We start from the raw sequence: 17606 nt of genomic DNA on the forward strand, positions 1-17606 counted from the left end.
CTGGTGAGTAAGTGCTTATGTGTATCATGTACCGTTCTAAAGAAAGTTTTCTGAAGATATTGTTGACTTGGTCAATGTCATAAGTGTCCAGGCATTCAGATTGATGGGATGAGGAAGACGAGTGGACAGAGGAAGGTCCATGCTTCACGTCTTCTTCTTCTTTTGGAAAATATTTAGGTCAAAAAGCGTTGAGGATCTGAAATCTGGAGGTTTTCTTAATTTTTATTACCAAATTCCAGTTCCATATGGTCGCTGTCAAAGTCCGAGAGGCTGAAAAAAAGGGGAATATATATAAATGTAAAAAAAAAATATATATATATATAAATATAAATATAAATACATAAATATATATATATATATAAATATAAATATATAAAAATATAAATATATATATATATAAACATATAAATATATATATAAACATATAAAAATATAAATATATATACATATATATATATATATATTGCTATATCCATATATCACAGAATTAAACACAATGTATTGGTGGGCTGTTGCAAAAGGTTTTGTTCAATGTGGCAACTTTTCAAAGCATTTTTAAAAATCTAATGTTCGTTCCTCTAAATTCTTAAAATATTGCTTGGCTGGGAATGTAAAGGAAATTTCCGTTGCAAATATAGAATCTAAAGTGGGCCCATGAGCACAGACTGTATTATCTATACAATGGATGTCTAGTGCGGTCCAATTGATAAACAGCAGCAAACATTCGTTGCAGAAATGGATTGATTGATTGAGGGATTTGGGTAATTAATTACAATTCTGCTTAAAGCTGTCTAAATGAAAGTATGGTGTTGGAAAAAAATGTATAGTGGAAGTTATAATATTAACCCTTAATGCCAAAATTTAAAGTTAACAAATATGAATAGAGCATTAAAGCAATATATTAATAACATCAATATAGAATAATACGTACATTGGAAAATACAGTAAAAATGCGAAAAATCACTAAGATACAAAAAAATCCTAAAAACATTTTGGGGAACTCCTTGTTCATTTGCAATAATTTTTTAGCCATTTTCTATTGATTTTAGGGTTTTCCAGTTCATTTCTTGTTCATTGTTCTCTTTCTATTGATTTTGTGCTATTTAAGAGTCACTTTCTATTGATTTTTGTGTTACTTTCTGATTATTTTAACATTGTGTACCTACGGACAAGTCACCTCATGTTGATTTAGAGTCATTTTCAGTATATTTTGGGCCATTGTAGGGTCACCTCCTGAGACATTTTGGATCATTTTTCATTGAGTTCAAGGTATTTCTGGGTCACTTCCTGTTCATTGGTCACATTCTGTTGATTTCAGGTCACTTTCTAATGATTTTTTAGCATTCCCAGGTCACAGAAAATGGATTTAAGGTTTACCGTAAGTCTATGGTAGCCAATGGGTTACATGTGAATTCAGTCATCAATGGGGTAAACATCAGATCACATTTTTATAATCAGTTTTTTGCAGGTTTCCTGATTACATTTAGTGTACACATGTGACATGGTGTCGCCTTGTCTACCTGCGGGGAAGGAAATCCTTTTCACTCTCCTTTGTTCTGCGGTACAGTGATGCTTTCTCAGGAGGCTCAGGGTGCATGGATTCAATGCTGACATTGCGGTTACGGAGCTGAAATTTATATTTAAATATATATGTATATCTAAAGAACTGGTTAAACAATTGATGTGATCACTATTACCGCATAAAATCGCTCTTGGAGAAATCCTCACCATATTCAGTCGATTCGGCTGTTCAGTCGCAGGGTAATGGAGAGAAGAGGGGGTCGGGGTCAGGGTGGGGGTCGGGGTCAGGGTGGGGTTCGAGTTGTTGGGATACGTAGGCGATATGGCGGGGGTCGAGTTGTTGGGATTTGTAGGCGATATGGCGGGGGTCAAGTTGTTGGGATACGTAGGCGATATGGCGGGGGTCGAGTTGTTGGGATACGGAGGCGATATGGTGGCGGAACTGGGTAAAGGAGGGAGAGAGTTGTTGTTGGCTGCCATGTTTGTCATCTGAATGTCAAGGCTATCTCCACTGTTTGACGCTAAAGGAAAACATTTTGACAAGTTTATACAATATCAGCCTACAAAATACTACTTTATGAATGGCGATGTACCTGTGTTAACAGCAGGATGAGCGGCATCAATGTTACTAATTGGAAGGTCTCTGGGTACACAGCTGGGAGACTTGGCTCTGTTCTAAAACAGCAAATAAATGCCTCAAAGTGATGAATAAATGTATATGTCTAATATGAAAAAACTCATGTGTTGCTATTGATGACAATAGACATCCAATCCATTTTGATTGGGAGGTCTGGCAATCAAACGATTGCTGCCATGCCCCAATCAAATTTTAATGGAGTCTCTTTGTCAGGAGCAGCTTGTTTGTCCCTCCTGACTTGCCGTTGGGTTTGAGCAGCTGCGAGTGATTCATGATTACTTCCTGATGTGTGTATTTAAGCACCACTGAAGTGGTAGTCATGGTTGGATCGTCCTGCGTGATACAGAATACATCGCTGCAAAGGTACTGTTCTCCATGCTCCGGTATTGTTTCGTTTTGGGATGTACAAGTCCTTGTTACTTTGTAATGCGTTTTGAGTCATTAAAGTTACTATCATGAGCACAGTTTGTCTCGTTCCCTCCTGCTTCCCCGCTACTGGGTCCAAATCCCAACGATCGCGCCACGATGTCTCGGCGCGATCGTAACACTGTTGTTGTTAATGGCAGTGAATTATGGTCACTCTATGACAACCATCTCAGTTGAAATGGATTTAACCCATTCATGCATTGATTATGATTTTTTGACATTCACATAGGCCAGGGTCTCCAATTTGCAGTCAAGGGGCCAGTTGTGGCCAACGGAACAATATTTGGCTGCCTAATTCAACCTCCAATTGTAGAATTACTGTGAGTGCATATGGAAAAAAAATCAGATACAAAATGAAATAACTATAGTTTTAGGCAGCACGATAAGGAGTGGTTAACATATCTGCCTCACAGTTCTGAGCTCGAGGGTTTAATCCGGGGGGTGAGTTCCAACCTTCCTGAGTGGAGTTTGCATGTTTACGCCGTGCCTGCGCGGGCTTTCTCCAGTATTGTGTTTTACGATTAATGATTGTTAAATGAGTCAGATATGCATGTTAAAAAAAAGTGTGAGTGTTGCAATGGGCACATTGCGATGTCGCGGTCCAAACGAGATATTGTTGGAGCCCAAAGGAAACTAACAAATTGAATCAAATCTTACTCACAGAGGGTCTACAAATAGTGACCTGGTCAATCGTGATCGACGTAATAAGCACCTAGGTGTAGATCAAGGGTGTCAGACTCGGGTTGGTTCGCGGGCCGCTTTAACGTCAACTTGATTTCACGTGGGCCGGACCATTTAAGATATAATATTTAGATTTTTTTTAATAAATTGATTAAAAGGATTAAAATCCCTGAATCTTCAGTTTTTTATAGATCTAAAACAATGTTTATTTTAGCTTTTTATATATATTTTTAGATTTTACAAAATGATTTTTGAACTAAAAACAGAAAAAGTTTAAAAAATTACAATTATTGATTTAAAAGGGGGAAAATCAGGAAATGTAATATACATCTATACTCTTCATTTTAATTTGATCCTAAAACAGAAAGTTGGCACTCATGATTTACTTTCCAGGGCCACACAAAATGATGCGGCGGGCCAGACTTGGCCCCCGGGCCACCACTTTGACACATGTGCCGTAGGGCAAGGGTGTCAGACTCGAGTTGGTTTGCGGGCCGCGTTAACGTCAACTCGATTTCATGTGGGCCGGACCATTTTAGATATAATATTTAGATTTTTTTTAATAAATTGATTAAAATCCCTGAATATTCAGTTTTTTATAGATCTAAAACAATGTTTATTTTAGCTTTTTATATATATTTTTTTAGATTTTACAAAATGATTTTTGAACTAAAAACACAGAAAAAAAATATTAAAAAATTACAATTATTGATTTAAAAGGGTGAAAATCGAGAAATTAAATATACATCTATACTCTTCATTTTAATTTGATCCCAAAACAGAAAGTCGGCACTCATGATTTCCTTTCCCGGCCACACAAAATGATGCGGCGGGCCAGATTTGGCCACTGGGCCGCCATTTTGACACGTGGTGTAGATGGTCTCCATGGTGAATTTTCATTCACATTTTTGGTTTGTGCGAGCAGGGTATAGCTGTCAATTTCAGCCATTTTAGTATGTTAATGAGAACATACCACTCTTGTTCAAAATGAGATAAAAGCAAATAATCTAACAAGAGAGTGTATATAGACTGACCACTACTTTCAGGTTAGGTCTGCGTTTTAGGCGGGACTCTTCAGGGAAAAGCTTCTCCTCTGGCGACTCGTCACTTGACCATTCTGATAGACCCTGGGCAGGTTTATTTTCTCGCTGGAAGAGTAAGGTGGGGGCTAAATCCCTTGGTAAACTCTGCAGAAACAAAGTTCAATTTTCTCAACATTTCTTACATTGTGGGAAAACGTGTTTCTTTACTTCCAATTGTAAACGTCTTCCTACCTGATCCAGGGCAATATCCTTGTTGATTCTACGCAGGCGAGACTCCAGTGTGACTAGCCGAGCTTCTTTCCTCACCATCTCAATCTGGAGCTCATCGCTTTTCTCCTCCAACTCTCTAATTTGCTTGCGATATTTGTCTTTGTCAATCAGACTCTGGGAGGATTGGTGCTGGGCATCGTCTCTGGCCCGAAAGGACTTTGTCACAAGTTATACATGGTAGGTTATAAAGAAAGATGCGTGTGTGTGTTTGTGTGTGCATGTTAGTGTATGAGGTTACCTGATCCCTCTCCTTTTCCACTTCCTTGAGCTGCATGGTGATGGTGTCCATTCGGTTCCGATACATTTGACAGTCTTTCTGCAACGTGGAGCACTTAAGCTCCAGGTCCTCCTTCTCTTCCAAGTACTACAGATCCCAAAGCACACAAATATGGTGATGAACAACTATTTGAAAATTAATAAAAAGGGAGCAGAGGTTTTTCAAAATAGTATTGCATCGATATCATAACTAGTATGAGTATCAGGACTTAAACAACATTATCAGGGAGTAATGTATTTTCCAGACTATAAGTTGCATTTTTTTCACAGTTTGGCTAGGCCTGCGACTAATACTCACTCATTCATTCATTTTCCGTATCGCGTATCCTTATAAGGGTCGCGGGGGCTGCTGGAGCCTATCCCAGCCAATTATGGGCACCAGGAACACCTCAAATGACAAAATCAAACCTGACGTGGAACGGCATGGGGGCAATGAGGAACTTGGAACGTGGAACATGGAGCATAGCAAAGCAGTGTAAAGCAGCCGATACGACAATGACAAAACAATCACGTGGGGTTTAAATAGACCGAACGGGGAACTGATTGTCAATCACAGGCAGCTGGTCAACGAGAGGAAAAGGGAAGCCAGGAGGGACACAAGAGGCGAAAAGCAAACACGCACAGGGAAAAAGGGAATAACAAAACCCAACCAAACCTTAACAGGTTTAAATTTTGATGTTTCATCACTATTTCATAACTTCCCAAACAGGGAGCTGAATAGCAAAATCACAACAGTTGTTTAAACCAATACCTTTCCAAAGATGTCCACTTCTATGTCTTTATGTGACACTTCCAGTGTCTTTGTTTCTGTACCACAGTTGACAATCTATGAAACTCTAAGATCAGGAACCACTTCCTTCTAAGATTATCCAAATTAGTTTAATTTACCTTGACAATGCACTATATCAGTTGTTATAGGAGACATCATTGTTTAAAATAACAACTTATGGATCAAACTTTGGATTTTACTTGAGAGAATTTGTTAGAGAATATCATGCTGTGGTAACCATGGGAACCAACAGTGTTTTTGTTGTTTTAAAAAGGGAAAGGTGACAATCGGTTTAAGTGCACGGGCTGCATAGTGTGACACATACACAAGAATGTTCCAGCAGTTTGATCTTGAGAGTCTCATTCTCCCTCTCGAGCTCTAAGATCTGCTCCTTTTTGGGCCGATTTTCAGTATCCTGTTACTAATATCAACATTCTCTATTCTATATATTCACATGCATCCAGTGACTTAAATTGTATGAGCAGAGGGATCCACTTTTTATTTTTATACTTTTTAAAGTATTTAAATTTTTATTTTTTTAAATTATATTAGTCAAAGTCAAAAGCCTTTATTGTCATTATACAACAGCTGCGTATAACAAAGTTAGTGGTGCTACTCCAAAAAGTGCGTGTTTCCCAATAAAAACATAAATAAGTCATTTAAAAAGTCACGTCCGGGCAAGGTAATAGGGGGGAAAAATAATAAAAATAATTCTAAAATATTGCACAATAAAATATTGCACATTGTTATTGCACACCCCAAAGTTATAGCACAGTTATTAATATTAATGTAAATATAAATTATGTGTTTAAATTAATATAAACAATATTAATAATATTTTAATAATTTGTATATCAATTTAAAAAGATTAATACAATATAAAAAATGCCATTAGGGTGAATAATAAAAATATGAATGATTGCTAAACCTTGACTGTATCTGTTAGTTACCTTGTCTCGTAGTTCTTCTGCCTGTCTGACTTCCTCGTGGAGATTGTAGAGGCGATTGACCAAATCTTGTCTATCTTCAATTGCCTCCTGTCTGTCATGTTCCAAGATGTCAAGGATGTCTTTGTCCGATGTAGAAAGGGGACCAGGCTGGCCAATTTAAAAACAAAAGCAAACTTGTCAACTGTTATAAAACATAACTTGGGACTTTTGGCTTTTAAGAAGCCTTCAGGAAATCTTTGTTGCATATTGTCTGGAAATTTGTGGAGTACAAACTGCTGAGTTAATTGAGAGTAAGCCAAGTTTCGATGTTCCATTTTGTGAACACACGGATACCAGAGTCTTTGATTTGTTGAATGTTTTCTGGAGGTTAGTTATAGATTACTTAAACACAAGCTTGTGCATACCTGGATGATGGACTGCAGTTCCTGCAGTTTGATCTTGAGAGTCTCATTCTCCCTCTCGAGCTCTAAGATCTGCTCCCTTTTGGGCCGATTTTCAATGTCATTTTGCAGCTTGAGACTTTGTTTCCTCTCCATCGTACACTCTTCCTCCATCTTGTTTAGCTTGTGCTTAAATTGGTCAATCTTTTGTAACCAAAACAGAAAGCAGAGAATTGTTGGCGAAATGTAGGTACAACAGCACAGTTCATTAACATGTAACAATCTGGTGAGCAACGTGAGAAAGAAAAACAGCTCTAATTATTCATTCATTCTTTTCCTAACCGCTCACAAGGGTTGCGGGGAGCTCTAATTATGATATAAAACAAATTAATACTATTGTGAGTAAAAAAAGGTGAATGATAATTATAATGTAATTGTATAATAATCATAATTGTGGTGACGCTGCAAAGGATGATGCAATATCCTGCCCACATACAACGTTCGATTACAAATGTTTACGATTACGTCAAAAACGAGGGGTTTTCAACAAAAATATCCCCATTTATTTCAAAAGACAAGAAAATTCCAAGTTCCAAACTTTAAAATGTACCTTGAACTACATTTTTCTTATCCAATTCACATGATTTGCATATAAAAGAAATAAGGAAGTCAAATTCCACAAACATTGCATACAGTTTTTTGTCAAAAATGTACAATTCCACCAAAACCTTATGTAAAATTTCAAAATGTTTCTTACATTATTTTTATCCCACACATATAATTAACATTTAAAAAAAATAAGGAAATCAAGGCGTACAAATATATTTGCCCAAAACATATTGTTCCATTAAAATGTGACATAAACATCCCTATTTCTTTCCAAGGACCCATTCATTTCCAATGGGAAAATAATTACTCAATGTTAACAGGGATTGGCTCGATGAAGCTCTAAGATATGCTGACTCACTATTTGCAATTGCTTGTTAGTGTTGCATCGATTTGGTGTGAGTAATGAAAAATGAGTCATATTAAGACATCAGCTCTACAGTTGTTTGGGCGTATCAGCCCACACCCCGTTTTGTTATCTTCTCTGTGCAGCATCTTGTTTTCACGTATAAATAGATGCGCAAACTGTTCGTTCAGAGAGAGTCGCGGCGAATAGGCTGTGCGTTCGCAGCCGTTCGAGCTCTCCCCATCCTGTAGTCTGGTAATAAACGTATCTCCTTGAAATTGGTCTCCCTCTTTCTTAACCTGCTCCTGAAGTTGTTTTACAGATCTATCAGAAACCCCAAAATCTACAGTAAGTAACTATTGAACATGAAGTAGATATTATAAAATCAACAGGAAATAATTTTTAAAAAATGAGCTTGGAATGCTCCAAAATGTGCAGGAAGTGACCTTAAATTATCAACGTGATACAAAATTAAGTCAATCGTGGGCGCCATTGACAATAGTTCAACAACATTCAATTTATTTAAACTGGGAATGCTCATCTTTCAGTTATAATAATAATAATAATCGGACATAGGCCCTGTCGTCATTATCAACAACCAAAAAGCCTACTTGTCATCACACCCAGAAACTGCGTGTGACGAAATTGGTGGTGCTTCTCCATAAGCTGCGTTTACTCGGCAAAAGATCCGTTGACAGTGCTTGACATCCAATCCATTTTGACTGGGAAGGCGGAATGAGCAATCGTTCATACTTCAGACGTATACATTCATTCATTCATTCTGTTAGGAGCAGCCTCCTATTGTTTTTCCCGACTCTCGTTTGTCCCTCCTGCCTTGCCATTGTGTTCGCGCAGCTGCGCGTGATTCAAATTAGTCCCTGATTTGTGTATTTAAACCCCACTGAGTTTAATGTCATTGTCGGATCGTCTGCGTAAATTCCCTTACCATGCAGCCACGCTACCTTGCTCCTCGATTTCACATGTTTTCCCTAATCCAGTTTGGTTTCATGTTTCATTTCATAAGTCTTTGTTATCTTGTAAGGTCCCTCCTAAGTTATTAAAGTTTTGGTTTTGAGCACAATTTGCCTCGTCCTCACCTGCTTCCCCGCAATTGGGTCCTAATCCCTCCTCCCTCGCCTCGACGTCTCCCGTGGACGTAACACATTCACCGCTCCTAGTCCAAATGAATTGGACGTCGGGCACTGTCAATGGTAGCCAATGAGTTAATAAGTGTAATCTGACCTGAAAATGCTGTACTTTTAAAAGAAAGTGACCAGAAAATCTACAAGTGAACTATAAGAGCAAATTTGCAATTTTCCAGAAATTCCTTTTTCTAGTACATATGATTTCTAGGTAAACTAATGGGTGTCGTTAATTTGATAAGCAGAGCTTTTCATCACCTCCAGCTGCAGGTCTCTGCTCCTCATAACTGCTAAATTCTTCTCCTCACTCAGAGCAGCATATCTCATGGCCAGTTTGTAGTTTTCATCCTTGATTCTAAGCAGCTCATCATTGTACGTGTTTCTTTCTTCTTTCATTTTGTTGTACCCTGCATACACAGATTGTGGACATTAAAACAGACAAATTACCACTTATGGTATTAGATCATTTTCTCATGCATTACAAGTACTTGGAAAAAGAAATCCTTAGCAGTGGGTGAATGTTTTCAACTATAAATTAAAAATATTAAGAATCTTTGCTCACACTTATTTTTTTGAATGATACATAGAAGGTCATTTTATTACATAAGGGCAAAGGAACTGTTGTGAATGAGGAATGATACATAGAAGTCATTTAATTGTTTTGTGTTTTTTAGAATTACATATTTTTCAATCCTCCTATCCCAAGACACGTTATTTTCTGAATGAAAACCATGCTTGACAAAAATTATTAGACCTTATCATTTCGGGGGAAGCTTTTCAAACCAAGAAAACAGCTCTAATTATTATATATAAAAGTTACCATCACAATGTTTTTTTAAAACGGTGAATAAAAGTGACTCTTGGATCACTTGACATAAGGTCTTATGTAACCATAGGGATGTTGCAAAGGATGATGGAAAGCTCCCCACACATAATACTGTTATTTTTTTCATATAGCACATAATCCAAGTGGTTTCAACGATTCTCACTCTTCCAACTTTAAAACACTCGAAAAATTCCAATCAAACAGGTTTTGAGTTCTCTCCTAATGTTTATAGTTGAGTCAAAAATGTTTTTTTTTTTCATTTTGTTCTTCATTTTGTTTAAATGTCCTACATTTTGACTGGGAAGGGCGAATGAGCATGTGTTCATTTCCCTCTTTCACCCATAATGCTGTCATCGGAAGCCAATGAGTTAAAAAAAAAGAAGTGACCCAAACATGCACCAAAATTAATAGATGTTGACCAGAAATCTACAGCGAGTAACTCATGGGAAAGCAAGTGTAGTACAATATGCTTGAATAAGATTTTTTTTTACTCTGTTGTGTGGCCTGAAGTTCCTGGTTTACAAGTTTCAGTTTCTTTTGCTCATCCTCCAGGGTGCTATTCTTCCTGCTGAGCTCAACGTTCTGCAAGGTCTTTACGTTAAACTGCTGCTGCAACTTCAGCACCTCATCCATCAAAAACTGGGTCAGACCTTCATGACCCTCCTCAACTGCAAGAGAGGTAAAGAAAAACATGTTCATGAGCTGCAAGCAACAGATAATGTGCTTTGCAGTATACACTGTTATTGAAGTTGAAGTTTTATTTTTTAGAGTGTACTTTGTAACCAAATTTAAGATGTCTGTCTCACCTACGATGGTGGAAAAGCGACGAGTGGGGTTTTTTCCTGTAACCTGTTTGTAGAGTTCAGGATAATAAAATTCCAAGCTCTCCAAAAAGACCACATATCCTCGTTCTCCTTTAGAGTGGAGGATGTCAAGAAGGCGACCTGGGGAGATATGGTTGTTAGAATGTTTTAGGTTTAGGTTTTTGAAAAAAATATATATATAATTGAAAACATACTTGTGCGGTTTGCTTTGGAAACCAACAGCAAAGAGTTGAGAATCTCATCTTCATCTTGCTCATCCAACACTTTGCACTGTCGAAGGTATGGGGTGAGCTTGGCCGGAGAGATAATGCGGCAAATTTCATAGCGTTTGCATTCCACGTTCTCCCACCGGTTCTCAACATCATCAAGTAGCCCCAGTGTGCCGTTTTCCATTTCATGCGGTCTGACAAGACAATACACACAATTTACTAAGTCAGTTAAAATAATATTTTTAATGCAAATTAATGTAGATTGGATAGTATCCTGTGACTAATATCAACATTCCACATGTGTCAAAGTGGCGGCCCGGGGGCCAAATCTGGCCCGCCGCATCATTTTGTGTGGCCCGGGAAAGTAAGCCATCAGTGCTGACTTTCTGTTTTAGTATCAAATTAAAATGAAGAGTAAAGATGTATATTAAATTTCATGATTTTCTCCCTTTTAAATAAATAATTGTAATTTTTTAATCATTTTTTTCTGTGTTTTTAGTTCAAAAATCATTTTGTAAAATCTAAAAATATATGTATATAAAAAAAGCTAAAATAAACATTGTTTTAGATCTATAAAAAAACTGAATATTCAGGGCTTTTAATCCAGTTCATTTAATCCATTTATATTTTAAAAAATCCAAATATTATATCTAAAATGGTGCGGCCCACGTGAAATCAAGTTGACGTTAAAGCGGCCCGCAAACCAACCCGAGTCTGACACCCTTGCAGTCTATTCTATATATTCACATGCATCCAGTGACTTAAATAGTATGAGCAGAGGAATCCACTTTCAATTTTTATACTTTATAAAGTATTTCTATTTCTTTTAATTATATTAGTCAAAGTCAAAAGCATTTATTGTCATTATGCAACAGTTGCGTATATTAAAGTTAGTGGTGCTACTCCACAAAATGCGTGTTTCCCAATAAAGACATAAATAAGTAATTTAAAAAGTCACGTCCGGGCAAGGTAATAGGGAAAAAAATATAATAATAATTCTAAAATATTCCACAATCTAAAATATTGCACATTGTTATTGCACACCCCGAAGTTATTGCACAGTTATTAATATTAATATAAATTATTATTTTTAAATTAATATGAACAATATTAATAATATTGTAATAATTTGCATATCAATTTAAAAAGTGTAATACAATATAAAAAATGCCATTATGGTGAATAATAAAAATATGAATGATTGCTAATATTTAATTTATTTTTAGTTATTATAATAGTCACTTGCCATACAAAGTGTTAAAGATTTTTTCTCGTTACAAAATATGTCAACCACTCTATATAGAGTTAAAGGTCGTAGTGTCAACCTTTGAATATAGTTGATGTTTGAAATAATGAGTCTCTGAAAGGGTTAATTATTCTTATGTTTCAAATCATTTGTGCAACTACTGTTACAATCTGAAAATGTAAAAGAAATTAAATCAAGCCATGGCAATGGTTGTCTGTCTCTGTGTGTGCTCTACGACTCACAGGCAACATAAGTCTTTTTCTTTTGTCCAAAATCACAACATTGCGCAACTACTGTAATCTAACTAATCATTTCCGTCTACAGCAGCGGTCGAGAACATTTTTGACAGAGCGATAAACCATTCATATTTTGAAATGTTATTCCTTGAGAGCCATAGTTAGAATTTAAAAACCCAAACACATGAAAATATGTGCCTTTTTGGTCATTTGACCATTTTTAAAGTAGAAAAAGTCTCTGATTTTTTTTTACTAAATTGCTAATCAATGAGTATCAATGAGAGTATACATGCAGAAGAGTGTAATGATAAAAAAGATGATTAAAGAGGTAGTTTCAATGCCACAATTCCGATATGATGCTCCTCTTAGTGCATTCCGGACTGAGGTCTCTCACCAGCGGTTTCCATATGCAAATGGATGTGCAATAATTGCATTTAAATTTGCTAAAAAATACTAACCATCAACATAATGTTATCTTTAAACATGAACTTTTCATAAAAGTTATGGACCTCCGAGTTAAATTGTAGGAAATTACTACCTCAATTCATTCATTTTCTTCATTTCTAATAGAATAACCTTACCCAATTTCATCAAAACATGCTTTTTAAAGTCATTTCATCACTTTGAAAGTAGAAAAAGTCTCAGATTTTTAAAATAAAAATACTAATCAATGAGTATCAATGAGAATATGCATGCAGAAGAGTCAAATGATAAAAAAGATGATTAAAGAGGTAGTGTCACTGCCACAGTTCCAATATGATGCTCCTCTTAGTGCATTCCGGACTGAGCTCTCTCACCAGCGGTTTCCATATTTTAACTCACAGTTTATGCACCCATCATAAATAGGTTACCACCCCTGGTCTACAGTGTATTGTGCACTTTTCTACCTTGGGACTTATTTTTTTTCTTAGTATGTCAATAGCAAATGCAGCGTCACAGTGTCTTTGTATGGAGAGAAAAGAAGGTGGGGTGACTGACAATATAGCACCGTCAACAAGCCTAATAATAAACATCAACGTAACCTCAGTGGGAAAGTTAACAATTAAAACATTACACAAATGGTATTAAATAAAACTTATGTGAGACAAAGCATGCTGTCATTGGATAATGGTTACATATCTGCGACACAAGTATGCTAGGCTTCCTGATGTGTTTTAATTATCACAACTGAAACCTGAAATAACCTAAAACAGTCTGAGTATTTTCTGCATGCTAGTTTTCAATACATATCTGGAAACCTCAAAAGAACAGACCAAAACACACGTACATTCACGCAATTCGGCAGACACTCCTGCACACACCTTTACAGAAACCACAGATACGATGCTTCCTCTTCTCTTTTCTCTTATTTTAGAATTTGTTGGTGAGAATGTTCATGTCTGTTTCCTCCTTGCCGTACCAGATGTGAGTAGCAGCCTTCTTTCAGAGTGAGAGGAATTTACACAAGGCCATCATTCACTTTGATAATATCTTTGAAAACTCTGGCATTGTGCCCTCCAGCCTTTACGTCGACTTTTCAGACTTTGGATCTGGTAATAAAAAAATATGTAGTATGTGGTCCAGTCCAACCCCACTGAATGTATTTTACTTTAGATTAATAACCAAATGTAATTTGTTTTGTTTTTTTCAAATGTTCTAAAATTTAATAGTTTGTAAATATGTGCAATAAAGTCATCTAAAGTAAGAATGATTGTGTAATAACCTTCTGAGCAATAGTTTGGAAAGGCTTTCTGGAACAAGAAAAAACTGCTCTGGTATTTGATTCATGTCAAAAGGTGTTATTATAGGTTTTCCTTAAGGCTTCCCTGAGGACAAACTGGCAACAGAATTTAAGTATCCTATAACAATGACAGTTTTAAAGTACGGGTTAGAAAAAAAATAAGTTTAAGGTCTCTTTGAAGCACTTTTTCAAATTACTTTTTAATCTTTTATTTCTAAAATGTTTACTTCCAAAATCTACTAAAATTTGACAAAAACATCCCCATTTTTTTTCAAATGTTGCCATTCATTTTAAAGAAAATTACCTGACCTCAGATAAGCAGGAGAGGATGGATGGATGGTGCTCCTATGTTAACTGATTGACTTCCATTGACAATGATTGATATCCAATTGATTTATACTGGGAAGAATTATGATAAATTATCATCTTTCAAAGCGATTGACAGCACTAGGCACATGCATGACTAAACAAGGAAGTGACCCAAAATGCCCTAAGTTTAATAGGAAGTGAAACATGCAATTTCTCCACAAATGGGATTTTCTGGTTTGAAATGTAATGTGAATCAAGTACAGCCCCTTGAGTTGCAGAATGTTTGAAATGCACCATAAAATTACAGCTGCATTGATTTCTAGCTTTTAATCAGTACTGCAATGAAAATATGATATATATTTTTTGTTTTTTTTATATTCCATAAAGATTTCAAATTTTAATTTAGTTTTGTTTTCTTTTTAATCATGGCCCAGTGGCCTATTGGTCGAAAGGTTAGCACATCAGCCTCACAATCCTGGGTTCGATCCCAGGTGGGTCCTCATTGTGTGGAGTTAGCATGATCTCCCTAGGGCATGGGTGTCAGACTCGGGTTGGTTCGCAGGTCGCGTTAACGTCAACTCGATTTCATGTGGGCCGGACCATTTTAGATATAATATTTAGATTTTTTTAATAAATGGATTAAAAGAACTGGATTAAAAGCCCTGAATATTCAGTTTTTTTATAGATCTAAAACAATGTTTATTTTAGCTTTTTTATATATACTTTTAGATTTTACAAAATGATTTTTGAACTAAAAACACAGAAAAAAATTGTTTAAAAAAATACAATTATTGATTTAAAAGGGGGAAAATCAGGAAATTTAATATACATCTATACTCTTCATTTTAATTTGATCCTAAAACAGAAAGTCGGCACTGATGATTTACTTTCCCGGGCCACACAAATTGATGCGGCGGGCCAGATTTGGCCCCCGGGCCACCACTTTGACACATGTGCCCTAGGGTAAATGTGGGTTTTTTCTAGGTACTTCAGTTTCCTTCCATATACCAAAAACATGCAGGGTAGGCTAGTTGAAGAGTCTAATTTACCGTCAGCTGGGATTGGTTTCAGCACCATCTGCGAGTCTTACGAGGATAAGCAGTACAGTAAATGATTTAATTAATGTAATCACAGCTTTGTGTCTCAGTGTGAATTACATTTTTTTCTCTGTTATATATTTTTTTGCTCACCAGTAAACCGAATACGTTTGTAAGTGGAATTGATGTTGTATGAACATGCCCTCACATAGTGGGAACCAGATTTATTACTTTTTCTAATCATAACAACAATTATTATAGACAGCTTAATATCTGATCATTTGTTTGATGTAATGTGTCGTTCTTTTTCTCTGTGTTATGAGTTTGTTTTTGGTTGTTTTTTGGGGGGACAAATAGAAAGAGGAAGGGAGAAATAATAAACAGTTACGATGCAAAAACATTCAAATGGGCCTTAAACAATTGAGCAAGGACACAAATTAAACAGATCTTTTAGTGTATATGTGCAAAAAGGAAAATTGCAAAAAATAAAATAATAATAATAATAATAATACAATAAGAATAAGAATAATAATAAAATAATAATAATACAATAATAAAAATAATAAAATAAAAATAATAAAATTACCTTTTTACCTGAAAATACATATTTGACATTATTTCCGAAAATACATGCAGATGGATGTGCAATAATTGCATTTAAATTTGCTAAAAAAATACTAACCATCAACATAATGTTATCTTTAAACATGAACTTTTCATAAAAGTTATGGACCTCTGAGTTAAATTGTAGGAAATTACTACCTCCATTCATTCATTTTCTTAATTTCTAATAGAATAACCTTACCCAATTTCATCAAAACATTCCAATTAAAACAAGATCATGCATCAGTAAAAGTTGCTCTGGAATTTGTCTGATGTAGATGTAAAAGAGTCAGGTGTGTGCAAGCTACAATAAAGACTTCATTGTGCAAGCCTTAAGAAATATGATACCTGTGTGCTGTACTGAAGCAAGAGAGTAGTGAAGGGCTAATTGTAATGTCTGCATTGTTTTAAAAGGCAAGACAGCCTTTACCTGCATGAAAAAACATGTAGATTTTCTCTGAGCTGTATCAATAGAGCATTCATTCATTTTCCCAACTGCAGGGGACACCAGGTGTGTGCTTTCGCCAAAGTGAACTGGAATATACTCAAGCAGCCCCCACAACTCTTACAAGGATGCATATATATATATATATATATATATATATATATATATATATATATATATATATATATATATATATATATATATATATATATATATATATGTATATATATACATATATACATATATATATATATATACACATATATATGTACACATATGCACATATATATATGTATGTGTATATATATAATATATATATATTAATATTCCTTTGCATTCTACTGTATTATGTATGTAAGAGAGTTAAAACAAGTCGTAAACATATTATATGTTCGCGACAAAAAAAATAACATTATTTTCACAGAGCAAAACAGACTCACACCACATAATACGTACACTGTACAACGGACAAGAGTTACACTGCGCTTACCTGAGAGGTGAACGATAAGCCGTGAACAATGATCAGGCAGCAAAATCGGATAAAAATCAAAGTCCGACGAGGCGTGCCGCTGTGCCTCTTTTAACTGCTCTTATGCTTTCGCCACCAGAAAACAAGAAGGTCAACTTTTGTCTACCTAAATTTGTCCAAAACTGTCATGAAGAGAGAGTGAGAGAGCGAGAGAGAGGGGGGTAGGGGGCGGGGCGTTGTACTCTATGCACGTGTTTGTAGTGCTTATTCTTTTTATATAGTAGTCATTTTTACCTTAAATAAGATGTTGAATCACATAATATAACGAATAAATTAATTTATCGAATGCTCATTGTAAAACCTTCCTTTGTGGGGTTTGCATGTTCTCCCCGGACTTACGTGGGTTTTCTCCAGCACCCTCCGCGACCCTTATGAGGATCAGCGGTACAGAAAATGAATGAATAAATGTATATAAAATGGACACCAGGTAAATATGTTTTCTTTTTGTAAGTTTTACAAATAACTAGTTACTTGCTCTATAATGGGTTAAATGCAGATCTATTTATTTGTTTGTTTGTTTGTCAACTATTTCTTTGACGTGAAAACGGAAAGTAAATTGCAGAACCATGTTTCAG

General features: G+C 35.7%; 1 protein-coding gene and 1 long non-coding RNA gene across 4 annotated transcripts in view; one reads left to right on the top strand and one right to left on the bottom strand.

Moving 5' to 3' along the window:
* Positions 1 to 17171, bottom strand: part of card11 (caspase recruitment domain family, member 11) — a 31726-nt gene extending 14555 nt beyond the window's left edge. Inside the window, exons 1-15 of one of the 2 annotated variants that reach the window (XM_077618452.1) lie at positions 16993 to 17171; positions 10892 to 11100; positions 10680 to 10817; positions 10365 to 10541; positions 9306 to 9454; positions 6978 to 7157; positions 6574 to 6720; positions 4817 to 4942; positions 4540 to 4734; positions 4300 to 4452; positions 2115 to 2196; positions 1729 to 2042; positions 1521 to 1627; positions 230 to 270; positions 33 to 159 (exon numbers count right to left, since the gene is read on the bottom strand). In XM_077618452.1, the coding sequence (XP_077474578.1) occupies positions 33 to 159; positions 230 to 270; positions 1521 to 1627; positions 1729 to 2042; positions 2115 to 2196; positions 4300 to 4452; positions 4540 to 4734; positions 4817 to 4942; positions 6574 to 6720; positions 6978 to 7157; positions 9306 to 9454; positions 10365 to 10541; positions 10680 to 10817; positions 10892 to 11090 (2135 nt within the window). In that variant the 5' untranslated portion in view covers positions 11091 to 11100; positions 16993 to 17171. The remainder of the gene's footprint in view (positions 1 to 32; positions 160 to 229; positions 271 to 1520; positions 1628 to 1728; positions 2043 to 2114; positions 2197 to 4299; positions 4453 to 4539; positions 4735 to 4816; positions 4943 to 6573; positions 6721 to 6977; positions 7158 to 9305; positions 9455 to 10364; positions 10542 to 10679; positions 10818 to 10891; positions 11101 to 16992) is intronic. The other variant, XM_077618451.1, reaches the window with a different exon arrangement.
* LOC144088178 (uncharacterized) lies at positions 2407 to 14075 on the top strand. Of its 2 annotated transcripts, XR_013304824.1 has the most exons (4): positions 2407 to 2521; positions 4690 to 4755; positions 10426 to 10552; positions 13743 to 14075. It is a non-coding gene; the product is annotated as an uncharacterized LOC144088178 (long non-coding RNA). The 2 variants fall into 2 exon arrangements; XR_013304825.1 differs by lacking the exons at positions 10426 to 10552; positions 13743 to 14075 and adding an exon at positions 6586 to 6714.
* Positions 17172 to 17606: the final 435 nt, after the last annotated feature.

This window comes from Stigmatopora argus, chromosome 14, assembly GCF_051989625.1.
Source record: "Stigmatopora argus isolate UIUO_Sarg chromosome 14, RoL_Sarg_1.0, whole genome shotgun sequence".
NCBI lineage: Eukaryota > Metazoa > Chordata > Actinopteri > Syngnathiformes > Syngnathidae > Stigmatopora > Stigmatopora argus.